At 49.9% G+C, this 26,582-nt stretch overlaps 1 protein-coding gene across 20 annotated transcripts; it reads left to right on the top strand.

Annotated features, from left to right (window-relative positions):
* On the top strand, nucleotides 1-26,557 carry Tjap1 (tight junction associated protein 1). 20 transcript variants are annotated; one of them, XM_050122838.1, is made up of 11 exons: nucleotides 13-76; nucleotides 606-697; nucleotides 11,317-11,446; nucleotides 18,871-18,968; nucleotides 20,301-20,423; nucleotides 21,857-21,885; nucleotides 22,709-22,870; nucleotides 23,053-23,119; nucleotides 24,092-24,199; nucleotides 24,273-24,356; nucleotides 24,886-26,557. In XM_050122838.1, exons 5-11 carry the CDS (start codon nucleotides 20,325-20,327, stop codon nucleotides 25,957-25,959), a joined length of 1,623 nt encoding a protein of 540 aa, XP_049978795.1. In that variant the 5' UTR covers nucleotides 13-76; nucleotides 606-697; nucleotides 11,317-11,446; nucleotides 18,871-18,968; nucleotides 20,301-20,324; the 3' UTR covers nucleotides 25,960-26,557. The 20 variants fall into 20 exon arrangements, with proteins under 20 accessions (XP_049978811.1, XP_049978794.1, XP_049978795.1 ...); XM_050122836.1 differs by having other exon boundaries at nucleotides 58-76; nucleotides 577-697; XM_050122839.1 differs by having other exon boundaries at nucleotides 67-94.
* The last annotated feature ends 25 nt before the right edge of the window (nucleotides 26,558-26,582 follow it).

Raw genomic sequence — 26,582 nt, 5'->3', positions numbered from 1 at the left:
CGGCGCCTAGTGCGTGGGGATTCCCGCGGCCCTGATCCCTACCCGGCCTGCCCCGCGGCAAGATGGCGTCCTGAAGGTTCGGCCCCGGCGAAAAGTTTGTTGTGGGATTTTTGAGTAGTCAAACTGAAAGGCGAGAGTTGGGGAGGATTGCGGAACCCTAGCATGGAGTAGGGATGGAGGGAGGGACCAGCTCCGAGGTGGAGGATGGAGGAGGGTTGGACGCGAATAGAAAAAAAAAAAAACAAACACTGGTGGGGGCGGAGGGGAGGGGGCCTGTAATCCTGTGGCTGCCTGAGGGGAGGAGATGGGGCGGGGGCTGGGGAGCCAGAAATGGGTGTGGTTCAGATTCTAGAGAAGCAAACACTCCTGAGTTGAAAAAGAATTTCTTTGCAGAGAGTAAAGAAATCTGGAGTCTGGGACAGAGGCCTGGCTGCCTCAGGCCAGTGGGAAGGGAAAGGGCTCACGTAGTTGTCGGGAGGATTGGGAGGGAGAGCTGGAGTTTGCAGGGCGGTCCTAAGGAGCGGACCGAAGCCAGTTAGATGACCCTCTTCCAGGCTGAGCTCAGTCTTTCCATAGCTCCTGTAGCTACATCTACCCCATTTCAGCCGAAGACCCAGGGCCCCAGGGACTGGAAGAAATCTCACTGCCTGCCTGGAAAGAAGAGGTAGCGACTTGCCCCAGCCCAACCCCAGAGCGGGTAAGATGGTCTCCAAAGACAGGTTTCTGAGTGGTATTCTCCCCGGGAGAGGATCCGTGGGCTTGGAGAGTCAGTTCATACAGAAAATTGCTCTTCTAGAGGGTTTGGCTGTTGGCTGTGATCCTTAAGTTGGTGTTTTGGTAGATTGCTGGCTGTCTTTTGGGAGTTGATAGAGAATTGAGTTTTGCTTGCCTTTGTCTGTATAAGCAACCCATGGCAAGTAGAGATTAAACGAAAATATTATTATTATTATTATTCTCATCAGAGATAGGGTCTCCCTGTGTAGCCTGCCTGGCCTGGAACTCTGGAGACCAGGCTAGAAGTATTCTAACCCGTTCCTGTCACAAAGCAGTTTCCCACTTGTGTGCCATCGCCTCTTCCCTTTCCCCCTCCCCGTCAGTGTGATGTTCTGCCTGGAGGTAGACCTGTTGAGGTGACATGATGGTGCACAATAAGAAAGCACATTTCTGGTGGGCTTCACTGGCATTGAGGTCTCTTCTATGGGCGACTCCAGAATGTCCCAAAAGCTGCATGCCTGCCTTTTCTTCTTTCTTTTGGTAAGAAAAGTTCCTTGGGTGTGGCCTCAGGGAACTGTGCCCCAGGTGAGAGAAAGACAGGATGGAATAGGAAGAAACCCAGATGAGCTTCCATGGTAAGGGGTCAGTGTAACCTGGGTAAAGTTTAGATGGCTCTGTATCCTTGATAGAATGTTACTGTGCAGTCCACCAGTGAGATAACAGCAGGATAACGAAGGAGTTTGCACTTGTCTGTTAGCTTTCTCTCCATCCATCAAATCACACTTAAAAAGAAAGGCAATCCCTGCAGCTGCTCAGAGGAAGCGTGGCCTTCCAGCTAGCGAGCCTCCAGCTAGCGAGCCTGCTGTTGGAGAGGAAGGACTGAAGGCAGAGTATCGTCCTCACTGCTGTTGCTGTCCTAAGTAGACACAGAGCTAGGAGCAGGCTTTTGGCAGTTGGTTGTTGGTAGTGGGTTTTTTGTTTGCTTGTGTTTGTTTTTGAGTCACTGTTGAGCCTTGGGTGGCCTGGCACTCTTTAGTAGACCAGACTGGGCTTGAACTCATAGATGTATGGTCTCTGCCTCTGGGGTGCTGAGATTAAAGGTGTGGAACACTGTGCCTGGCTTAAGTCATTTATTTTAAATATTTATTTCTATTTTATGTTTGAGTCTTTTGCCTGCATATATGTTTGTGTACCACGTGTGTGCCCGGTACCCTTGGAGGCCAGAAGAGTGTGTCAGATCCCTTTGAACTGGAGTTACAGATGGTTAGCTGTAAGATACCATGTAGGTGCTGAGAATTGAACCCACATCTTCTAGAAGAACAGCCAGTCCCTTAACCGCTAAGTCATTTTTCCATCCCCTATTTGTTTACTTTCTATGGGTTTGTGTGTGCCTGAGTTTGTATGTATGTGCACCATGTGTGTGCAGGAGCTCTCAGAGGTCAGAAGGGGGCTTCAGATCCCCTGGATTTACAGGCAGGTCTGAACTGCCATGCGGGTGCTGGGAATTGAACCTGGGTCTTCTACAAGAGCAGTGCACACTCTGAACTTCTGAGCCATCCCTCCAGCCCCCAGTTAGGGTTTTGAAGATAGTCTCATTCTGGTCCAGTCTGGCCTGGAGCCCACTGTATACTCAGGCTGGTCTTGAACTTGTGGCAGCTCTTTTCCTGACTTGTTTCTCTCCCAGTTACTGGGATTATCAACATGAATGACTGTCAAGTGTGGACTTTTGTTGTTGTTGTTTTGTTTTGTTTTTCTCTTTTTTCTTTTCTTTTTTGAGGGAGTTTGCTAATATTGCCTAGGCTAGACTTAGACTTCTGGGCTCATGTAATCCTTCCACCTCAGTCTCAAGTAACTGAGTATATAGGACTGTAGCTCTGTGCCCAGTGGGATAAGTTTCTTATTGAAGTCTATTTTGGGACCTGCATCTGTGACGATTGGACCAGAAGGTCTGCCTTGATCTAGAAACTTACCAATCATGTCTTGTTTATTGCACATATGCTCCCGCCCCCAAAAGTTTACTCCAGCTGGAACTCCTTAAATCAGCGTCACTAGTCTGACTTCAGTGTTTCCAGCTCTTAAAGATCTGAGGAGATTTATGTAGTTGTATATTTGTTTCTAGAAGTTTGGGAACCCTTTTCTTTCCCTGAGGAGACCTTGTGTTTGTGAGTTCTTGGAAACTGTAATCAGCTAGAACTGTGTGGTACCCACCTGCAACCCTAGCCCTCAGAGGCTGAGGAAAGGAGTGGTAGTTTGAGCCTGTGCTGTCTACACAGACCCTGTTTCCAAGAAGAGGGGTTGGGGGTGGGGGAGGGGGGACAAACTATGTTGAGCAGTTAAGAGTTGAAGCTGGTATACACTGGTAACTTCAGCTTTTGAGAAGTGAGGCGGGAGGATCAGGAGTTCAGGATCGCTCTCCAGTTACATATTTGAGCCTGGCCTGGGCCACATGGAACATGTTTCAAAAAGCAAAACGAAAGAACAAAATCTGACACGTAGAGCCAAGTTGCTAGTTGGATCCTGACTGTAGTTATTTGGCCTTCTTAATTGCATAGTTCTGTGCACCTCAGTTTCTCATTGCTCAGTGGGAGCACCTGTCTCACCGGGTCGTTGTAAAAGTTCATATATTAATGTGCTTTGATTCTATCTGCTGCTTGATTAGTATTGTTAGGCCCGTCAGATCTCTGTACTGCCCTATGCCTCGTGACTGACCCTGTGATCTCTGGAGGATTTGTACTGGTGGGCTGCTAGCCCGATGCTACAAAGATAAAGTGCAGCCTTTTGATAATGGACTGTCTAAGCTGTGTAAAGTGATGTTAAGATGCTGTGAGGTGGGCTGTGGTGGCACACGCCTTTAATCCCAGCACTCGCTTGGGAGGCAGAAGCAGGTGGATCTGAGTTTGAGGCCAGCCTGGTCTACAGAGCGAGTTCCAGGACAGCCAGGGCTACACAGAGAAATCTGTCTTGAAAAAAACTTAAAAAAAATAAAGATGCTATGAGACTGGAAGTTTTGCTGTTGAGCAGTAATGACAGTAAAGAGTCTCTGTGATACTGTTGGGAATACTTTGCATGCACTAGCTACTTTTTTTGGTAACCACTGTACGATGAAGCTAGCATTCTGTTTCACAGATGAACTGAAATAGAGTGGTTGTCGTTTATTCGAAGTACTCCGGTTGGTTAGTAAGGCGCAGAACCCTATAGGATATGAACTCAGGATACCTGACTTCAGCAATTTAATGAACTGGTTTGCTGTTTAAATTTAATTATTTTGTTTGTTTGTTTTGATTTTTCGAGGCAGGGTTTCTCTGTGTAGCCCTGACTGTCCTAGAACTCACTCTGTAGGCCAGACTGGCCTCAGACTCTCAGAGATCCTCCTGCCTCTGCTTTCCGAGTGCTAGGATTGAAGATGTGCTCCACCATCACTCAGCAAATTTAATTAAATTATTTTTGGGCTAGGCATAGTGGTGTACACCTTTATTCCTTGTACTCAAAAAGGCAGAGGCGTTTGGATCTCTGAATTTGAAGCCAGCCTGGACTACTTTGCAAGTTCCAGACCAGCCAGGTCGACATAGTGAGATTCTGACTTTAAAAAAAAGTTATCATTATTACTATTTTAAGAATATATTTATTTTTAATTGTGTGTATGTACATGTGTGTGTTTGCATGTATAGGTATGATTATGTGTGTGTGACTGCAGATGCCCTTAGAGGTGTAGGATCCCCAGAATTAGAGTTACACATGTTTGTGAACCACCTGATGTGGGTTCTGGGAATTGAACTCGGGTTCTCTAGAAGAGCAGTGCATGTTCTTAAGTGCTGAGAGCCCTCCAGCCTCCTCTCCACCCAAATATCTGTATTCATATGAAGTTACCCTTTTTTGTGGCCCAGCTAGTCACAGCCTCCTGGACACCTCATTGTTATGTGGTCTGGAACCTTGGGCTTCACATACATTAGAATGTACCCTACCACTGAACCAAACCCATAACAGCTGGGCTTTTAAAAAATGGTCCTTTTGCCTCAGCTTCCAGAGTGGTGGCCCTGCAGGTGTGCCAGGCATGCAGTTAACTTTTGAATATACCAGCGGTGATCTGTATCCCTTGCTTATTTGCCTGCCTCCCACTTCATGTTTGTTTGTCTTGTTGGTTAGATGTACACCCATGGGAACATATTTTGGCTATTTAGAAGTCTTTTCTGGGACCCAGTATTTCATCTCAGCCCTCTGTTTACTCTTGGAAATAATACATAAAGCAGAGACGGTGCTGAGGAAGCCCACTGTGTCGTGTTAGCCAGGCCTGTTCTCTCCTTTCAGGATTCAGTTTGGTGACTACCCATTGCAAAATGACGTTGAGATTCATTCTAACTCAGGCATGGTAGTGCCCCTGGCCAGATTCAGACATGAGATGGTCTTGGGAGGCCAGGCTAGCCAGGGCTATGTGTCAATATCTACAAAACAGCACAGCACCCAAAGCATGCTCTTAGAGGGATCTGTGCCTTTGTGTTAATCTAGACATAAAAACTAAGGCTGCTGTTTGATTTTGATCACTAACACGAGATAAAATAGGCACAGGATTAAATCCACAGTCTGTATATAATCACTCTTTTAAAAATAACAGCCTACGCAGAGGGAGAGATAGGTGGCATTTTAAATAGCTCTTCCTCCTGCATGTTTTGAGGATGGAAAACAGATGCTCCTGTCCTGAAGCTGTGTTGCCTGCTTGCTGCAGGCCCTGGTGCAAGCTGTGAGTGAGTCTGTTCCCTGGCTGGGGCAGCCCGCAGCCTGAGGGCAGAGGCTAGTTTCTGGTTTGACTAACTGGCTCTTTTCTGAGTCACGTCCTGTCTATTTAACATGCCCTCAGGACCATCTTTTTCTTCAGTAAGCGCTCTCCACCCTGCCACCTTGCCAGTAGGCGCGTGCCTGGTATATAACTGGATTTTAGGGGACTTGGAGGCTCAGGTCTGTGGATTTTCCCTGAGACGTCTGGCCTGGCCCCATAATGAACTTTTCTATCTGTTGTGACACCTGGAAGTCTTGTTCCTGTCCTCCATTGTCTTAGAAGCCACACATCCCTGGGTAACATGCTTTGCCTTGGTTTAATCTGTGCAGGAGACAAACGTGCTGCGACTCGTTCTCTTAGTAGAGTAGTACACCTTCGTGTTGTAGTAGAAGTCAGCGGACTGGCTGCATTCAGGTCATCTTAGCCAGTCAGCCCTCCCGCCTTACCATCGCGTAAGTCAGTTTTCTCTTGAAGTGCCCTTATTTGAATTTTACGTTCAAATCTCTTCCCTTTATTGCCATCTCAGCAGATTTGAAGAACCCCCTGATGAATTGAAACTTTGTGAATTGAAACAGATCTGCCTGTTCTGCCCCCTACATGTTGGTGTTGAGGACCCTCGCCATAACACCTAGGAGATCAGTTTCATTTTTTAAAGTTTTTTTTTTTTTTTTTGAGACAGAGTTTCTCTGTAGTCCTGGCACTTGCTCTGTAGACCTATGCTGTGGAATAACCCTTCTGTACACTGTGAATACGTATTCCTCTCATTGGTTAGTAAAGAAGCTGATTGGTATAGCAAGGCAGGATAAAGTTAGGTGGGACAATCAAATTGAGGATACTGGCATGAAGGGTGGAGGCAGGACAGTCTTGGGAGATGCCAGCCAGCCGCCTAACAAATAGGATGTGTAAAAAATGAGGTAACGACTCATGAGCCACATGGCAAAGTATAAAAAAAAAAGTGGGTTAATTTAAGTGTAAGAGTTAGATAGTAACAAGCCTGAGCTGTCAGCTGAGTATTTGTAGTTCATATTCAGCCTCTGAATTGGTTATTTGGGACTGGGGTCGGGACAGTAAAGGATAAGAAAGGACAGGAAATGCCTGTTACAGACCAGGCTAGCCTTAAACTCAGAGATCTTTCTGCCTCTGCCTCCTGAGTACTGGGATTAAGGTGTGTGCCACCACTTCCTGGTTAATGAGGTTTTCTTCTTTTTTAGTTATGTGTGGTTAGTGGTTATATGCACTTGAGTGTAGATACCCACAGAGGCCAGAAGAGGGCATCATTCTTTATGCTTTGTTGTTTTGTTTGTTTGTTTTGAGGCAGGGTCTTCTATGTAGTATTTTCTTGCTTGAAACTCACAGAAGAGATCTGCCTGTTCTGCCCCCTACATGTTGGTGTTGAGGACCCTCGCCATAACACCTAGGAGATCAGTTTCATTTCGTTTTTTTTGTTTTTTTGAGACAAGGTTTCTCTCTGTAGTCCTTTCTGTCCTCTGCCTCCTGAGTGGTGGGATTAAAGGTATGTGCCACCACTGTTGGTTTTTACAGCCATCTAGACTTAGCTCATTTTTCTAGCTTCTGGGCTTTTGGACACATAGATGCTATTTTCTACTTTCCTGGACCCTTCTCTTTGTTCTCTTCAACCTTCCTTTTTGTCCTTCAGACCTTGTCTTAAATGCCCTTTCTTTAGGACTCTGCCTCTCTTTAATCCCTTTCTTCTGTGCTGGATTCTAGTGCTGTATTTGCACATTTTGTTTTGTCTGCCTCTTACAGGTGGTAGGTGTCCTGAGAACAAGCACTGGTCTCATTTACTGTTGTATCTCCAGCACATGGAGGATGGATAAGGACAGTAGGCATTCTCTCCCTGCTTCAGCCTGCCATGCTGCTGTTAAAGCGTTTTCCTATTAAAGACTCTGCCCTAACAAGGATGACCACCAACCTAAAATCTAAGCACTCAGGTACCAAGGCAGGGTTTTGAGTTCTAGAACAGCCTGATCTATATCCCATGACTCTGTCTCCAAAACAGAACAAACCCAACCTTTAGAATACTGGAGTTCTCCTTTATTTAACTTAAAGTTTATCCTTTTTAGCTTGGCATGCAAAAAAAATCACCTTGCATTCTGGCCCTGGCCCAAGCATAACTCTTGTCCTGGTTTGCTTCCTCTCCTCTCCTCTCCTCTCCTCTCCTCTCCTCCCCCCCCCCCCCCCCCCCCCCCCCCCCCCCCCCCCCCCCCCCCCCCCCCCCCCCCCCCTCCCCCTCCCCCCCCTCCCCCCCCCTCCCCTCTCCTCCCCTCTCCTCTCTCTCTCTCTCTCTCTCTCTCTCTCTCTCTCTCTCTCTCTCTATCTCTATCTCTATCTCTATCTCTTTCTTTTTGAACAAGGTTTCTCAGTGAAACAGTCTTGGCTCTCCTGGAACTCACTCTGTAGACCAGGCTGTCTTCAAAGTCACAGAGATCTGCCTGCCTCTGCCTCTTGAGTGGTGGGCTTAAAGGTGTGCACTACCACCACCCAGCAAAGCTAAGTTAAAGACATTGACGTCATAGCACAAAGCATGGTGCTTGGTATATGAAAGGCAGTCCTTAAATATTTGCTGGATCTCAGTTTTGAGACTCTATGGATAAGGACTTTTTTTTTTAATACAAGCTAGAATAAGCTTCTTGATTTCTGTCATGTTTTTAGGTAGGGAGTAAAATGGAGAGGGTCTCTTTCTGATGAAGCAGTAATGAGGACTCCAGCATGAGAAGGGAGCACCATCAAAGAATAGCTGTGAAAATCAGATTGCAGCGCTGTTCCCAGCTCTTGGGCTGCAGAGGCTCTTGACAGACCGCAGTATGTCTGCCAGTTTCCTAGTCCTGGGGAGGTTGGTAGAGACTTCCCGTGTGTGACCATTGGACGGTGGATTGTCATCGCTAGAGAGAAGGTCGCATACCGCAAATGGCTGGATGGATTGTGTCTTAGTCATGTTCACTATGCTATGATGAAACTCCATGACCAAAGCAACTTGGGGCGGACAGGGTTTCTTTGGCTTACTCTTCGACATGACTGTTCATCATCAGAGGACGTCAGGAGAGGAACTTAAACAGGACAGAAACCTAGAGGCAGGAGCTGATGCAGGGGCTACAAAGGAGTGCTTCTCACTGTTCCTCTCCATGGCTTGCTCAGCTTGCTTTCTTACAGAACCCAGAATAACTAGCCCAGGGGTGGCCCCACCTACAATAGCCTTGACTCTCCCCCATCAACCACTAACTAAGAATATGCCCTACAGGCTTGCCTACAGCTCAGTCTTACATTGACATTTTCTTAATTGAGGCCCCCTCTTCTCTGATGACTCTAGCTTGTTTTAGTTGACAAACCAGTCAGTACAGAGTGCTTTGGGACCCATGTTCCCAAGTGTCTTAGGGACTGAAAAATGTTAGGAAACCACAGGAAATTATGCAGGCATTGAGTAAGCCAGATTTCTGGGCCCTTGTTGTGGTCTTGGACCTCACTGCTGATGCTCTTCCCAAATGGGCTGGTGGCTAAGTCACCATCTGCTCTTTGCGTTTGTCTTTCTACTGTAGAGGATGGGAATAGTCTTTAAGGTGCCAGTTCTCAACAAATGCCAAAGGAATTTGTTTGTAGAAGTTAGGATCTCTTAAATTCTATGTACTCCAGCTGGAATCTGCAGTCAGACGAGGAGGAGCTCCCAGTTCTCTGAAGAGCAGACTTGTTTGGCTACAAATCTCAGCCGGAGCTAGTTGCTTGTCTTGGTGATCTCGAAGCATGTGCCACACTGAGTCACTGTTAACCTGTGTCCTCTCTACTAGAGGGAAAATCGGAGTCTGAGGCTACTTAGGAGCAAGGTTCTTACCCAAAGCAAACTTTTAAGACCTGTGAGAAAGTGTTGAGCAACCCTGGTTGCCATGTCACCCAGGCCATCCTTCTTGAGCAGGTTAAAGCAGAGGAGATCGCTCTGGTAAGACCTTTCCAGCTCATAGGGTAAAGTCTCATTCTGCAGCCCAGGCTAGATTGGATCTCACTATTTTTTTGGCTTTTTTTGAGACAGGTTTAGCTCAGGCTGGCCTCCAACTTTGAGTCCTCCTTTGGTAGCCTCTACACTGGGATTTTGGGCATCCACCATCACTCCCAGTATTTTACTCTTTTCTTATTTGAGACAGGGTTTTTCTTTGTAGCCCTGGCTGTCCTGGAATTCACTATGTAGACCTGGCTGGCTTTGACCTTTCAGAGACTCGGCCGCCTCCCCCTCCTGAGTGCCTGGATTCAGGCGTGTGCCGCTCCACCACTCTCCACCACACCTGCTGCTCTCTCTACCTCTGGACAGCAGGGCAGACCTAGCTATTATCTTGAGTTCTTGGTGGTGAGGCTTCTGAAGACCGCCTGTCAGTGGCCAGGCTTTCTTTTTTTCCTAGGGAAGAGTTAGTGCTTGTCTATAGACTAGTGATTTTCAACTTTTGGATCAAGATCCCTTTAGGGGCCAAACAACTCTTTCACAGGGGTCACCTAAGACCATCGGAAAACACTGATATTTACGTTATGATTCATGACAGTAACAAAATTACAGTTATGACACCAGCAATGAAAATAATGTTATGGCTGGAGGTCACCACAGCAGGAGGAACTGTATTAAAGGGTCCCAGTGCTAGGAAGGTGCGAACCACTGTTCCGTCCAGGCAGGTGTTGGCTCTTTAAGCTTGGGGATGGTAGGCAGACCAATATGGGGATCTCAGTGAGCGGCAGTCGGGGACTCAGTTGGCTCTTGGTTTTTATGGTGGCATACTGTGTAGTAAGCAGAGTCTTGCAGTGCTGAGTAAACATGCTGCTGCTGAGCCACAACCTCAGTGCCCCCCCTTTTTTTGGAACATTAAGTAAGTACTCTGCTACTCAGCCGTATCCCCAGCCCCCCTTTATTTATTTATTTATTTATTTATTCATTCATTCATTCATTCATTTATTTATTTATTTTGAGGCAGAGTCTAAGTTGTCCAAGCTGGTTTTGAACTTGTTATCCTCCTGCTTCAGTGTTCTGGGCAGCTGGACTGCCTGCCAGACCCTGATGTAAGGGCAGTATGGAGATGGTGCTTCCCGTTTTGTTGAGGATCTTTCTGTTCTTTCCCTGATGTGTTGGAAACGAACTTCCTGTCCTGGTGCCCAGGGGACACATGTTGTCGGATTCCACTGTCGTGGCTGGCACTGACTTCCAAGTTTCTACGTTGGAATATATCACCTCCCCCGAAGGCTTTGGTGCTTCTTCCTGTCTTACTAGAGACTAGAGTCTGACAGGGTAAAAGAGCTTCTGTTCGAGGCTGGGGGGCCTTGCTTTGCTTTCACTGTACTTTCTGGGGTCCTCTGAGGGCTCCCTGGGAAACCATCTGTCTGGCCTTATAGAAACTGTGAAGTGGCAATGTACCACCTTTCCCTGAATGGCCCAACTCTGGGCTAGGTCGTACACTGCTCCATTGTACTGTGTGCTCTGATACAGCTCTTGTCACACACAGCCTTTGACACCCCCTCCCCCAGCTAGTCTCTTACAGTTCTTTCAGAGCTCGTGGGAGGTGCTGGAATACACTGTTGGCATAGGCCTGGATGGGTGGTGACTGCAGCTGTGGGAGGGTTTGTTCTTATGAGCCCTGGTGCAGCCTGGCAGCAGTGTTTGGGAACTAGGGAGACAGCTGCCTTCCATAATAACTGCCTACTCTTGACCAACCAGAGAGCCTTGTTGTGTGGGTCAGTAAGCTGGACTTACTGTTGGCAAAGTTGGAGGTGCTTTCCTGGACAGAAGAGCAGAGTGTACACCTGAGGGATCCTGCAGCTTGTTCTTCTGTGCTCTTTCTTTGCAGCTCCAGAGTTGGGCTGCTCACACATACAGCCATCTGTTTATATGGAGTGCCTGGAGGGCGTCTACCAGGAGTCTGTTGCTAACACCACTAACCAAGAGAACTGGCTGGCTGGGGAGAAGACACTAACCCTGTGAGTCTGACCTTGACTAGCTAACCTGCCCTGGGATGCCACCAGCAGTGTGCATTCTCCTGCATTCTCTGCCTGGCTGGCTGCCTCTTTCCCTCAGTCTTGCTCCCTCTGCTTTCTGAGTTCCTTCCTTTCCTCTTTTCCATGATGTGGGCAGGATACACCTTCTTTGTCTTAGGTACTTTTCTGTTGCTCTATGAAAACACATGGCCAGGGCAGCCTAGAAAAGAAGGCATTTATTTGGCTCACAGTTTCTGAGGGTTAGCGTCCACGATGACAGGTGCAAGACAGCTGAGTGCTCCTGTCTTGATCCACAACCTTGAGACGGAGGGAGAGAGAGAAACAGACAGACACAGAGACAGACACTAGGAATGGTGGGAGTCATTTGAACCACAAGCCAATCCTTCACAGACGGTTCACCAGCTGGGGACTATGTATTTAAATGTATGAATCTGAGAGGCTGGTCTCTCTTGAACCATCACATCCTTCATGGCCAGAAGAGAGGCAGCCTGCTACAGGACTCCTCTGCCTCTCGCCCTCTTCCGCGCTGGACACCTCAGTCTCTCACGAAACAAATTGGTTGGTGTTTCTATTCTTTTCTGTCCTTTTAGCAACAAGAAATTGAAGACTTCTTCAGTTACTGTGCTGTTCCTACTTTTCTACTTCAGAGACGGGTAGAGGCAGGGTAGGCATAGATATACCTTCCGGACCCTTTGAGTTTCCCTCCCTTTGTCCAGAGGCTGCAAGTGGGGGCTGGAGAGATAGCTCAGTAGTTAAGAGCGCTGACTGCCCTTCCAGAGGTTGCAAGCTACCACGTGGTTGCTGGGAATTGAACTTGGGACCTTTGGAAGAGCTGGCAGTGCTCTTAACCACTGAGCCATCTCTCCAGCCTATTCTTCCAGAGGACCCCACGTTCAGTTTCCAGCACCAAATGGCAACTTACAATTATTTGTAACTCTAGGACCCAACACCTTCACACAGACATACATAGAGGTAAAACACCAATGCACAGAAAATAAAAATAAATTTAAGAAAAAGAAGGTGAAAGTGGATGGTTCCACCATTATTCTCACTCAGAATAAGAAGTTAGGTTATCTTCTTCATTTTTGGCTTTTGATTTTGTTGAGACAGGATTTCTCTGTGTAGCTCTGGCTATCCTGGAACTCACTCTGTTGACCAGGCTGTCCTCAAACTCACAGGGATCTGCTTGCCTCTGCCTCCTGAGTGCTAGGATTAATAGTGTGCACCACCACTGCCTGACTAGATTCTCTTCTTGGTTGGGAGGTTGAGGTTTTCCTTGGCTTGGCCCTGGAGACTTCTTGGTAAGAGAGCGGAGCAAACTAAGTGCCAGGTTCAGGAATCTGTGCAATGATGTAGTTCCCACTGGTCACTGTTGCTCTGGGAAGTGGAGTTTGGTCTCTTACCTGTTTCCACTCAGAGTGTCAGGTGGACTTTAGCCGAGAACTGGGAGGGTGCCTCAGCGAGATGGGGCAGGTCCTGGCCTTCGCCGGGAGATTGTCTGGCATGGAGACGCTGCTACCCTAGGCCTTTCCTCGGTACTTGGAACAGAGACGGAACATCTGACAATCCCAAGAAGATCCGTTACCTTATTCTACCTGGTGGTCCAGCAAGGAGCTCCTTACATAAACTGTGTCTCCAGGTGAGGCTGGCCTGGAGCCTTGGGCTCCAGGCAGTTTCTGTTCTTGTTGACTGAAGGGAGAAGGCAGGGACCTGACTACAGTGTGGGAAGGGCATGTGTGAGTATGAGGGCCATGGGTGTTTCCAGGCTCCCTAAGAAATTTAGTAGGGAGTTAGCAAGCTGAAGGGGGTTTGGGCTTGGCTCTGACTAGAAAAGCCAAAAGGAAGGCTGGCCAGGGCTGCGCCTTTCTTTTTTACTTCCTTAGGAGAGCACATAGTCTAATGTCAAATACAGGCCACGGACTTGGGCACTTTGGCACTGCTTTTGTTGGGAAGGTTTGGTTTGCTTGGATTGCCATCAGTAGTCTTTTCTCCTTTGTTCCCGTCAAGTGTTTGCTGGGTGAGAGTCCGAGTGGATAGACAAGGTGTTTGTTCAGGTGGGAACCCGGTGAGTTCTCACAGGTCACCAGCACTGGTTCTGAGGCTTCATGATTCCTGTGGTTAGAAAGATTCTCTCCCTGTTAGGCCCTGAGAGCCCTGCCAGGGTATTCAGCTTAGTGTAGGCAAGGGGCCAGGTGCAAGCTGCAGGCGGCTTATCCCAAGAGGGTGAGGTTGTGCTTGTCCAGAGGCGTGTGCTGGAGGGGCAGCAGGACTGGTCTGGGCATAGACTGGCATCTTCTACCCTAGTCATCAGCCCAGAGCAGCATCTTTGCCCAGGCCCCACCCTGTGAGCTGCTGGCTGCCTGCCTGCCACGCGCCCAGGATTGCTGAGGGCTTTGCTCATGTACCTCAGAAACAGCTGCGTGCCGGAAACTGGGGACGGAGGCAAACGAAAGGGGCTGGGGGTACAGTGGGAAAGGCTAAGTCCAGCTTTATTAGGGTCAGCATTGTACTAAGGCAGAGGGTAGGGCTGCAGTGGAGAGGTGGCGATTCTAATGAGCTCTTCTCATGGCTACATTGCTGAGTCATAGGGTTGACCCTTTCGACATGCAGTTTTGTGTTTGGGGGCTTTCGATGGAGGTAGAGCCTGGATTTCTGAGGCTCAGAACCATCTAGGTTTGTATGGCAAGCATGTTGCCTACTCCTGTGATGTGCAACTTTCCCAGGTGGCAGAGGTCAGAAACTCCATATCCAAGGCATGCGACTCAGGAAAGCTAAGGCAATACCTTGTTTCCTGTGTGACCAGGGTGCTGTGATTTGGACTGATGGGGACTTCCAGAAGGGCTGGTGTTTGTTTTATTACCTATTTATATTCTGCTAGGTTCCTGGAAAATTAAGGCTCTATACGTAGCTCAGCTATCTTCTGAGTAGGGCTGAATTTTCCTTTAGTTTAGAAAGCAGTAGTGGTTACTAACTTCTCTTGAAGTATTACGAATAAAAACTTTAAAGATTCTTATAGTGTGGGCCCCACCCTGATTTAAAAGGTCAGGTTCATTGACCCGTCAAGGTCCCTCAGTAACGTGGTTCTTTTGTAGCTGTGAGCATACTTAGCAGTAAGTTTCACAGTAATCTGAGACCAGATAAATGGCGTCCTTTCCTAAAGGAGGTGCTGGGGGGTAATAGGGAGATGGCCTAATTGGGTCGGATGCTGATCAGGGTCAGTGAACTTGTTCATACTGATAGTACAGAATCTGAGGAGCTGAAGGGACTTTTTATGGCAGAAGGCTGACAAGAAAAAACAAAGAGCAACATCCATTTGGGGCTCAGTCCTGTACCCTCATCTGTACCAGTGATGGTATGGGGATGGTAACTTTTGAGTCCTTTATAGGCAGAAAGCTGAATGCAGACCTCAGTAGAATGGCAGGAGGGAATAGGAGGGCATTCCAGACTCTTGGGCTTCTGTTTGCTATGGTCCCTTGAAACATTTGCTGAAAGAGAACAAGAAGAGTAGTTTGGGTGAGTTGGATCTGAAGAGGTTTCTCTTAGGCCATCTACCTCCAGGAGCAGCCATCTCCAGCATCAGTGGACAATGGCCATACCCCCACAAAGGGGGACAGATATGAGTCCCATCTCCAGGCTAGAGTGCTGTCATGTTCTTATCTGTCTTCCCTCTGCTCAGCTGCTCGATGGTTTGCAATGCAGGTCCTCTGTACGTGCCTGCCGAGTCCCATTTCTAATGAAAGTAGACTTTGTTCTCTGAAGGCAGCTAATCGTGCCCCATGGGCTGTAATCAGGGAGAAGGTATTTAATATAGGGCAGGTGGCAACAGGCGGCCGCATTGACTGGCAGATTGCAACATGGCAATTAGCGAGCTATCACCCTCCTCCCCAGCAGATATGAGGTAGTCTTTCCTCTGGACCGACTTTGGGTAGTGAAAAATGAATGCTATGTAAGAGGAAAGAGACAGTAAGGTTAGCTAGGGTGAGGTGGGGGTGGTGAAGAGAGCCCCTTCTGCTGCAGGGTTTTGGGCGTCTCCCACTGCGGGTCAGCAGGTTCATCCCAAAGAGGCACAGCCCATGCTGGGTCAGCCAGGGGTTCCACCTGGGCCTAGCCCTTTTAATACATGCTGGTAGCCCCCATCCTGAGTCATCCGACCTTGCCTCCTAAGGCCCGGGTAGTTGGAATGCAGTTCTTCCCTACTCATTGCCAGGTTTTTCTCCAAAAGAGTCAGCCTGGCAGCCAGAAGCCACGAGGCCCCACAGGCCAACCTTGGCTGTGGCTTGCTCATGGTGGCCCAGGGGACCTTCTCTTCTTAACACAAGTCTGGAAAACCTTGAGGTAAAGGAGTTGTGGTCAGTGGAGGCTGTAGCTGCTGTTTGAGACTTCCTGGTGAAACTGCTTTGATGTCTTCTAACTTACCTTTTTGTCTTCTCCAATTTGGGGGTCCCCAAACCCAGCTGTTCTTCATGCTTCCCTCCTTTTTGTCTTCTCCAATTTGGGGGTCCCCAAACCCAGCTGTTCTTCATGCTTCCCTGGCCTGTTCTCTAGTCCAGGACAGTGGGCTGCCAGGCTTGTTTTCTGTCCAGTGCTGCCCCTTACAGGTTGGATCCAGGGCACTTAGTAGATTGGAAAATTGAAACAAAGGCCCAGGTGTCCCAACATGCCCAAGTATTTATGGACAGAGGGCAGGGAGTGGCACAGATCTGCCTTGGGGAGTAGGGTTGGGGAACCCAGAAGGTTCTCTGGTACATTGTCCCTGCTTCCTAGTAGGAGTGTTTCCCTCCTTGTGATACAGACCTGTTGAAGGGGTCTGATAGAGAAGTAACCTTTGACCCCTACCTCCATCCTTAGAGTCCCTATCAGCATTTACTATCTCTGTCCTTGTCACACCCAGATCATCCCTTAACTCAGCAAACCAGATTGCCTCTAACCTCAGAGGAGGCAGCACTGTCAGGGCAAGGCAGGGCAAGCTATAGGATGTGGTGTCTCAGTGAAGGAGCTCTGCCCACAGATAGAATTACCAAGTGCCTGAATGTGCCCTGCCTACCCACCGTTCTCATCAGTGCCCTGGTGCCTGGAAGAGAATGTGAGCCTTGGCAGGAAAGTAAAGAAGATGCTCAGGTTGGAGGAAAAGCACACAAAGAGCCTGCAGAGTGAAGGGTTCCTTAACCCCGGGCTGTGGGGGGTGGACAAGAAGGCCACAGAGAGCTGGCTTGTGGAAGAGAAGGGAGAAGGCGGCGCTAGCTCCTGGGAACTCTCCCATCATTATCTAGAAGCTCCTGTCTCTTCTTTAGTTCATGGCTCTGCTCCTGCCTTGTTTTCCAGGCGTGCACACCCACTCACACATACCTTTGAGTGTTAGGGCCTGGGTACCTGATTGGTTTAGGACCTTTCAGGGCCCTCTGGAGGACAGCCACAGAGGACTTGTGGTTTCTCTTGTTTGTTTCCCCTTACCCCAGGAATGTGGTGTCCTTTCTGGCCCTCCCAGATTCCTGTGTGGGGAGTCAGCCTGACAGCGCGCTGCTTGTACCCTGTGGGGACACGTTCTGCCTCCTGTCAAAGGGGCGGAGGCTGGTGGCTCGTGCTTCTGCTACTACACCAAGCTTTCCTCCAAACCCAGGCCAGGGACCTTCTAGAAGAGGGAGACTGACTACTCCTGCTTCCCCACCCTCCTTTGCCCCCACCCTGATGCCCCAGGCCCTGCTGGAATGTGACAGGAGTCATGGCCAGGGCATGTCCCAACAGTAGGAACACGCTTTAGCCCGTAAGGCCTCCTTCAGCCCCCAGCTCTGGGTTGATGGGGGTGGGAAGAGATTGTTTTCTTATGCTCAGAAAGCCACCTAGGGTTACTATTTCCTCTGATCAGTGTGGTGCCTGCTGCCCCCATGCTGCCACCCAGTTTATTACAGGTGCTTCTCAGAATCCCAAGAGGCAGAGGCAGAGAGTGTAGAACAGGCTTTTGCAGTTGGGAAGTATGTTACCCAGGCACTTCAGTGTGCTGGAGCAGCCCTGGGCCTGGAAACAGGTCTCGCTCCCCACACTTGTGTTTACATTTTTCTTTCTTTCTTTTCTTCCTTCCTTCCTTCCTTCTTTCTTTCTTTTTTCTTTTTCTTTCTTTCTTTTTTTTTTTTTNTTTTTTTTTTCTTTTTTTCTTTTTTTTTTTTTTTTTTTTTTTTTATGAGACAGGTTTCTCTGTAGCTTTGGAGCCTGTCTGACACGAACTAGCTCTTATAGACCAGGCTGGCCTTGAACTCAGAGATCTGAGTGCTGGGATTAAAGGCGTGCACCATCATGGCCCAGCTGGGTTTATATTTTTCTATTACTTTTATTTTGAGTGTATGTGCATGGGCACATGATGCTGTAGTGCACATGTGGAGGTCATTTTTCTCCTTCGTGTGAGTCCCAGAAGTCAAGCTTGGCTCATCAACCTTGGCAGCAAGCACCTTACTACTGAGCCATCCTGCCAGCCCCACAGTGTTTCCTATACAAGCATACCAGCAGTTTCCGGCCTCAGCTCTGTTGACCTTTTACCTTGCTAGCTCTTTGTTACGGGCTCTTGTGCATGGTAGGATGATTCATCAGTGGATGTCCTGGCCTTGACTTACAGTGGACCTCTTCCTCTGCAGATTTTGAAAACTAAAAATGTCTCTACGACATTTGCCAGTTGTTCCTAAGAGAAGTAGGGACAAACTCATCCTGATTGAGTACCATTGCTCCCAATTGCTGCGTTTTGGGTGTTCTTTCTTGGACCTATCTTTGCTCATTGCTAAGCTTATTGACCACCATTGTACACAGAAATGGTCTCTGGGCTTCTTGTGGAACTGTTGCTAGGGGCAGTCTCCAGCACCATCGTCTTCTTGCTCCTCTTGGGTTCTTGGTAATCTCATTTACAATCTGTGTTCCCGAATTTCCTAGCTGTTTATAGACTCTGAGAAGCCTGGGAAATGAGCAGGACAAATAGGAGGTAGGAATAAGAATAGTGCAGGATGCCGGCAGTCAGAGGGAATCTCTGAGTTCAAGGCCAGCCTGGTCTATGGAGAGAGTCCACGACAGCCAGGGGTGTTGCACAGATAAACCTGTTTCAAAAAACCAGACAGACAAACAAACAAACAGACAGGCAAAAAAGAATAGTAGCAGAACTATTCCAGAATGGAGCATATGGTAAGTTGAGACAGTGAACGCATGCGTGTAGACCACAGGTGTTGTCTGGACAAAGGCAGGTACTTGTTATTTCAGTTATTTCTTTCTTGAGTTGGCTTCACTATGTAAGCCATGCCACTATCAGGCTACCACCTCTGCCTCTGCTGTGTTCCCCATGCTTGCTGCTTTCTTAGAGCCTTCCAGGTCGCACACTGGGCAGGCAGGCGACTGACACCTGGTGTCCACTTTCTTCCCTTCTCTGGTTTCAGGAGCTCTTGGCTAGAGGAAGTGGAGGGGCTGTGGGATGTGGAGAGCCGAAAGCTAACTCCAGGACAGCAGAACAGAGAGAGCTGCCAACGAACAGACGGTATGTGCTGATGAGGCCTGGATCCCCTACTTGTTCTCTTCTGGGAGTCTGGCAGGTGAGGTGGATAGGTGCTCTCTGTTAGTAGGCGCTAGTAAGAAAAAGAATGTGTCAGCACTGTTGACAGTGTCCAGAGTGCTCTCAGCGTGGAGACACTCATCTCAGAGCCTGAGCTGGGTCAGTATCCCCAGACTTTGGAAGACAAACCTGTATTTAACATTCCCTAAGTACTGGGCACTGTTTTTGTTTAAATAGTTTCCCTGTGGAGCCCAGGCGGGCATTAAATTTAGGGTCCTTTTGTCATTGCCTTCCCCAGTACATAAAATTACAAATGTATCGCTAGCTATGTCTCTATTGAAGCAGGGTTCCAGTGTGTAGGTCTGACTGGCCTGAAACCCACCATATAGAGACCAGGCCTCATGCTCACAGAGGTCCACCTGTCCTGCCTTCTCAGTGCTTTCATAGAAAGCGTGGGCCACTATACAGCAGCCCTATCTGGCACTGTTCTTTCTGATTTTTTTTTGTGGATGTCCTGGAACTTACTCTGTAGACCAGGCTAGCCTTGAGCTCACAGAGATCATCTGCCTCTACCTCCCAATTTCTGGAATTAAAGGCCTGTGCCACCACTGCCCGGCTCAGATACTGTTGGGTTTTTGTTGTTGTTGTTTGTTTTGTTTTGTTTTTTGAGACCGGTTTCTATGTAGCTTTGGAGCTTGTAAACCAGGCTGGCCCCGAACTCACAGAGATCCGTCAGGCACTGTTCTTACAGACTGCTACAGTCTTCACAGTAGCCCTGTGAAACTGGTGCTGCTTTTAGCCTCAGTTTAGAGATAAAGAGAATTGATGCTTTTGAAGCTCTCTGTGGCCACACAAGTATGAACTGTTCCTGAGGTTCTCACCCCACTTGAAGAGCAAGGCCTGCTCACCCTAGGGTCTGCCTTTCCCTCCTGTCTGTTCTCCATTGGTGTCTTGCCCTCATCTCCAGCATTCCTCTGATCGATCCAAAGTCCAGTTCTTCTAATGACGCAGCTGTGGCGCAGGCCCTCCTGCCTGTGTGGTGCTGTCTGCAAACATCCTCTGATTCCACGGCTGCTTACAGTCTGCTTTCCATTCATTTATTTAGTGTCAGCATGGTGTGCGTGTGCCACAGTAGCAGCTGCAGAGGCCAGGGCTAGCTTGTGGGGTGGGCTCTCTTCTTCCATCATGTGGGTTCTGAGCACAGAAGTCAGGTCGTCAGGAGCAGTGAGTGCCTTTACCCACTGAGCCATCTTGGGGGCCCTTAAAAGCCTCTTACCCACATCTTTGAGCCCGTGTCTTCCTGGCTTCTCTTGGTAGGTAGACAAGCCTGCACTTTCCAGAATGACCAGTGCTGCCCCTGCTAAGAAACCTTACCGGAAGGCACCTCCAGAGCACCGAGAGCTGCGCCTGGAAATCCCTGTGTCCCAGGTCGAGCAAGAGGTCAGCAAGACTGGTATCTGGCCCTGGCTGGCAGAAGTCAACTGTCAGCTGGCTTCTCAGGCCTGAGATGCTAGTCGTGAGTTAAGGCGAGCGATTCGCATTGCTGGCACGGCTGTGGCACTGCCGGTGGGGTTATCTGTATGTGTTCGTGCCCCAGGGAACCTTAGCAAAATTGGTCCCACATACTGCAGTTCCTGGAACAGCCAGCCCATGTCCATGCCCTGGCCGTGGGAAGCTGAACCCAGGCCTCTGTAGTGGAGGAAAGTCGTTCAGCCTTGGCTCCATAGGGAGCCTAAGGAGGAGGTGGTGCTCAAGCTTCTTCCTACTAACTGTTCTCCATTGTCACTCGGAAGTCCAGCCCTTCCCACAGCTATCTTCATAACTTGGTATTTTCTGCCAGGAACCATGTTAGGTTTGCCCAGAGGAGGCCTGTGGTCAGCTGCCAGACCCTCCAGTTTGGCTCTCTTCCCCTCATTCTACTGAGCATGGGTGGTTTACTCAGCTTCTTGTTAGACTTCCTCCCACCCCACAGTGCACAGAGTACAGTCTCAGATGCTGAGCATCAGCTGTGTCATGGCTTCCTGTGGACTGTCTGGGGAGAAAATGCTATGATTTGCTCATTGTAGTTCAGGGAGCATGGGGTAAAACTTGCAATTTTTATGCATTTTGCTTGGTGTTCTGCGTATATAAATGAGGGAACTACGATAGAGTGAGGTGCCGCCCACCAGTGTGTTGCTGAGTAGGTCAGACCCCGTTGTCAGGCTAGAGTCCGTTTGCCTCTCTGACTTACTCATGGCCTGCAGTGCTAAAGTGTCCCTTCTGCATAGCTTGGGCCTGCTCTGGCACTTGGGTCATGACCGTTGTGGGAGCTTGGGAAAGTATGTGCAGGTGTTTCAAAGCAAGACACAACATGGTTTGGTGGTAGAGGCTTACACTGGAAGATGGTGGCAGTAAGATCAGGAGTTGATAGTGAGTTAGAGTTCAACCTAGGCTCTGTGAGAACCTCCAAACTCCACAGCCAACAGCCCCATAGCATTTAGCTCCCCAGAGGCTCTTCAGACATTCAGTGTTTCCACCCCAGCCTCCAAGGTCCTTATTCTGTCCATCTCCGTCTATAGGGGATGCCATGTTTGGGAGGAGTGTGGTGGATACCTGAGAGGTGCTTTCCGGGAGAGATGGCATGGCTACCTCTTCCTCTTTGAAGATGGTTTTAGGACTAAGGGTAGATGTTGGAAGAGGTTCTCGAATTTTCTGATCGGCACGGGAGAGGGCACTGTAAACTCATCCAGACATTACTGGGTTTCAGCCATCGCTCAAGGGCCCTCGCTCTCTTCTGTGACACAGCCCTTTTCAGGCCTGTCTGAAGTGCGAGGCAGCCAGGAGCCCAGTAGCTGCAGCTGAGTCTCACTCAGGCTTGTCCTCTTTTTGTCCAGGAGGCCCTGACTGACGCAGAGAGGATGAAGTGAGTACTGACTGCCTGTCACTGTGCTGTGCACTGTGCCCCTTTTCACTTCCTGTGTAGACTACTGGTACTCCCACGCTTCTCCTCACATCTGCTCTTCTGACATTCCAACTTCTGACTTTGTGGCACAGCGTTGTGACCTGCAGTTATTCATGTTGAAGAACTATAAATTTGAATTGCAAAACAAACAGAAATTGCAGAAAAAATGTTTTATGTAAGTTTGTTATTTTTGTGTTGGGTTGTATCTATAGGCTCCTTGGCCACATGTGGCCCATGGACTACTCATGCTTAGCAGAGGTAAAGATGGGATGGGGTGTTTTAGGTGTTCTCCCTGGGAAAAGGGTTTTCCTTGATCTGTGGGCTGAGGACCTGCCCTTGCCCAGCTCCTGGCTCTAGAGAGTGACCCACCTGGCCAGCTGCCTCTTAAGGCCCTTCCTGTCAGCATTTGAGGCCCCCTGGAGAATGACTGTGTTGGCCTGAATTCCCAAGAGATTAATAATGGAAAAGCCTGATTGTGAAGTGTGGGAACTGGAGCTGCAAGACTTGGTGGCCTGCTGGCCTGGGTGGTAACTGGAGGCAGGTTGGGAGCTGTGACCTTTTGTTCTGACCTAGTATTCTTCTGTATTGGGTGGGGCACTCTGCTTCCACCCTATCCCATCTTCAACCTAGGCCTTGAAGCCAGAGGGCTGTATCTAAAGAGTCTCCATAGTTAGACTGAAGCTAAAGGGACCCAACCCACCTGCCTGTCCTCTCCTTTCCCAGTCCTGTCTGGTGCTCTAGGGTTAGCTGTCTCTGATGGCTCCCTGTCCGTCCCCCACCCCAGACTTTTGCAGCAGGAAAATGAAGAGCTTCGTCGGCGCTTGGCCTCGGCCACCAGACGCACCGAGGCCTTGGAGCGGGAGCTGGAAATAGGGCAAGACTGCCTGGAACTGGAGTTAGGCCAGAGCCGCGAGGAACTGGACAAGTTTAAAGACAAATTCCGCAGGTGTGGGAATAAGGGGCCAGATATCTTCCCCATTCATGGGAGGTCAGCTGGATGAGCCTCAGATCCCACCTGATTTTATTTAGAAACCCAGGGACTGTCCCAGATCCCCATGTGGAGGAGGGTTTGTAGGGCCGGAAGAACAGGATCTTGACCAAGGCTTTCTGCCTTGTATCCTTCTGTAGGTTGCAGAACAGCTACACAGCTTCCCAGCGGACTAACCAGGAGCTGGAGGACAAGCTGCATACGCTGGTACTGTGCTGGAATGGGCAGTTTGACTGGCACTGTGCTACAGCATAGCAGTGGGCCAGGACTTGCCAGAGGGGTGCCATTTACCACGGCGCTTGGGGAGGGTAGGGCAGGGCAGTGTTGGGGAGGGGACGCAGTGTGCTGTGCCAGTCGGGACTGTCTTAATGCTCACACTGTTTCTCTTCTCTCTTCGTCTCCCCTCACGCTGCCACCGCTGCTGCTGCATTCTCCTCTCAGGCCTCTCTTAGCCACAGCTGGATTTTTGCAGTTGCGTCTGAGTTTGTGTGTTCTTCCCCCTGTCCTGGCCTCCTTGGTCCATATCAGGGATTGTGGGGCCCTGGCTGTTTCCCTCTGCCCCTCCATTCTTCTCCATCACTGTGAGGCCCAGTAGTATTCAGTGCTAACTGGGAAAGAGCTAAGGCTGGGGTTCTGCTCATTGCTCTGGCAGAGGTACTGGCTGATAGCAACCCTCAGAGCTTTCCCAGCTTCCAGCTGCAGTGACAGCAAGCCCGGGCCGTAGGGACACGCTAGGGGAACTGAAGATGAGAAATCTACTTGAGCCTGTAGTTCCCTCTGCCCAGCCAGCTAATCTCATAGGCGCCCCACTCCTAGCTTATCCTGGAAACAGCTGCTCACACAGGCTTTAGTCCCTGGCTGAAGTTACCGTCTCTGAGACGCCAGTGCCTTCCTTGCCTGGTGCCTAGTGTCCCTTAAGCTCCCTCAAAGGATGGGTAGTTTCTTAGACTGCCTCTGTCCTGGATTACGGTGGCATCAGGTCCTTCTCAGAATTCCCTCTCCTGAGCAGCCTGCAGAGCAGGAGAAAGGCCAAGTCTCCTCCTGTCTGTCACCGTCTGTCTGCTCTGTCTGCCTTGGCTGCCCTAGCACCTGTGGCCTTGTGTCTGGACTGGAGGTGGTAGAGGGGGCGGGCGGGCTGGCTGGGGTCTGGGCTGCCTTTACCACAAGTCTGTGCTTCAGATCAAGAAGGCTGAGATGGATAGAAAGACGCTGGACTGGGAGATTGTGGAGCTTACTAACAAGCTACTGGATGCCAAGAATACCATCAATAAGCTGGAAGAGCTCAATGTATGTACCCATCAGCGTGACTGCGTCCTATCCCCTTGGGTGGCTTGGGCTCTAAGCAAGTCTGTGTCTGCAGGAGCGATACCGGCTGGACTGCAACTTGGCTGTGCAGCTTCTCAAGTGCAACAAATCCCACTTCCGGAACCACAAGTTTGCTGATGTGAGTGACACACCTGCCGGCACCAGTCCTGCCTTTAGGACTCTGATTCCCCTTCCACTTTCCTTCCTTTTGCCCCGGGTTGCACTTCAAGGTGTTTAACCCTGTCTTGCTCCTGGGCACCGCTGAGGCCCGTTACTAGTGTTGGAGCTGCTGTTAGTATTTCTGTAAGGTGCGCTTTGAGTCTGAGGAGCCTGTGTAGGAAGAAGGGGTGGCCAGAGCTAAAGCCCATCTGATCCCACCCTCTCAGGGGCAGAGCCTCTGCCTCCCAGCCTCCAGCCCAAGGCCTCACTGGCCTGCAGAACTGGAGGTGTTGGCAGGTCTTAGCAGTAGAGCTCATTGACTTCATGTTAAATACCATACCAACTGTTTTCCTCTGTGAAGTGGGGTGTAGAAGTTTAAAAGCTGAGTGCACAGGGTTAACCAGGATATGGTGACTGTTGTTGACCCTGACACGCTGGGCTGTTTTTGCCATGGGTCAGGCTCTCTGCAGCGGGGCTCATTCCTGTCTCTCCCCCTCCTCTTATTCCAGCTGCCCTGTGAGCTGCAGGACATGGTTAGGAAACATCTGCGGAGTGGTCAAGAGGCTGCCAGCCCCAGCCCTTCTTCCAGCCTGGCCGCAGGGGCTGTGGTGCCTACGTCAGTCATTGCCCGGGTCTTGGAGAAACCGGAGTCTCTCCTGCTCAATTCAGCCCAGTCAGGCAGTGCTGGACGCCCCTTGGCTGAGGATGTCTTTGTGCATGTGGACATGAGTGGGGATGCGCCAGGTGACTCAGCCCCTGGCAGTCGCTCTCCACAACCCAATGGGGAATGCTGCTCTGTGAGCACTGCAGGAGGCTCCCCAGAGGAGGAGCTGCCCCTGCCAGCCTTTGAGAAGTTGAGTCCCTACCCTACCCCTTCTCCGCCACACCCATTGTATCCTGGGCGGAAGGTAATAGAGTTTTCTGAGGATAAGATTCGGATTCCACGCAACAGCCCCCTCCCCAACTGTACTTATGCCACGCGACAGGCCATCTCCCTGAGCCTGGTGGAGGAGGGGAGTGAGCGGGTCCACCGCAGCCCCGTGCCTAGCAGTCCTGCCTCAGTCCAAGGCTCACCCCATCACCAGCCTAGTCCAGCCCCCTCAGCACTCAGTGCCCCAGCCAGCTCAGCCAGCTCTGAAGAGGATCTGCTGGCCAGCTGGCAGCGTGCATTTGTGGACCGCACCCCGCCTCCTGCCGCTGTGGCCCAGCGCACAGCCTTCGGACGTGACGCACTCCCTGAACTACAGCTTCATTTCTCCCCGAGCCACGCTGAGGCCCCACAAACCTCTCCACGCAATGAGAGTGGACTTTTGCTACCAACACAGCCTGACTCTGCCTTTCCCAGGGAAGAGGAAGAGGAAGTGCTGAACCTGCCTGTCAGCCCCGAGGAAGAGCGCCAGAGCCTGTTGCCTGGTAATGAGGGCACAGGGGAAGGACCTAGTACTTCCCACATTGATGGCAGGGCCTGGCCACTCCCCAGTTCCAGCCGCCCCCAGCGCAGCCCCAAGAGAATGGGAGTTCACCACTTGCACCGCAAGGACAGCCTAACGCAGGCCCAGGAACAGGGCACCCTGCTCAGCTAAGCCCACTTGCCTTCCTGCCACCACCCCTCAGGGCTACAGACGGCTTCTGAACCCTTTCCTCAGACCTGGGTAGCTGTGTCCTATGTGAGTGAGGCCCACACCAAATCTTGCACCTGCGTCGGCACTGACTGGTACCAGCTCGCCTCCTGATTTTTTCCTTTCCTCTTGGGGTGCTTGTTCTCCAAGGGTAGTGAGAGTCCTGAGCTCTTCCCGCCATTCAGTCTGCCCAGGTGTTTCCATGGGGAAGCACCCAGCTTGCCAGTGTTCATTTTCCATTCCTCTTTCGTATCCAAGAGCTTTGGTTGTTAGGGGAGTGTCTCACTGAAGCTACTGACCTCTGATTACTCTTTCCGCTGCATGAGCTGCTCTTAGGCGTGGCCCAGCTGGCCCTAGGGACAAGGGTGGACTCACTCAGGGCTCCCCTCTGCTGTTCCCACGATCCCTTCCAGAGAGAGGGTGGGACTTTAGGGGCCACAAGCTAGGCTCCAGGTGAGGCCTGGCTCCTCTTAACCTTGGCTCTAGACTGTTACTCTGAGATTTGGAAAATTTTTCACATTAATGACTTTTAAAATCAAATAAAACTTATTTTACAGGTATAGTTTAATTTGCCTTAATGACTTTCT

This window comes from Alexandromys fortis, unplaced genomic scaffold, assembly GCF_014885135.2.
Source record: "Alexandromys fortis isolate MF-2015 unplaced genomic scaffold, M_Fortis_MF-2015_v1.1 scaffold_212, whole genome shotgun sequence".
NCBI lineage: Eukaryota > Metazoa > Chordata > Mammalia > Rodentia > Cricetidae > Alexandromys > Alexandromys fortis.
The sequence above is the reverse complement of the archived record's forward strand: the minus strand, read 5'-3'. Positions and strand labels throughout refer to the sequence as shown.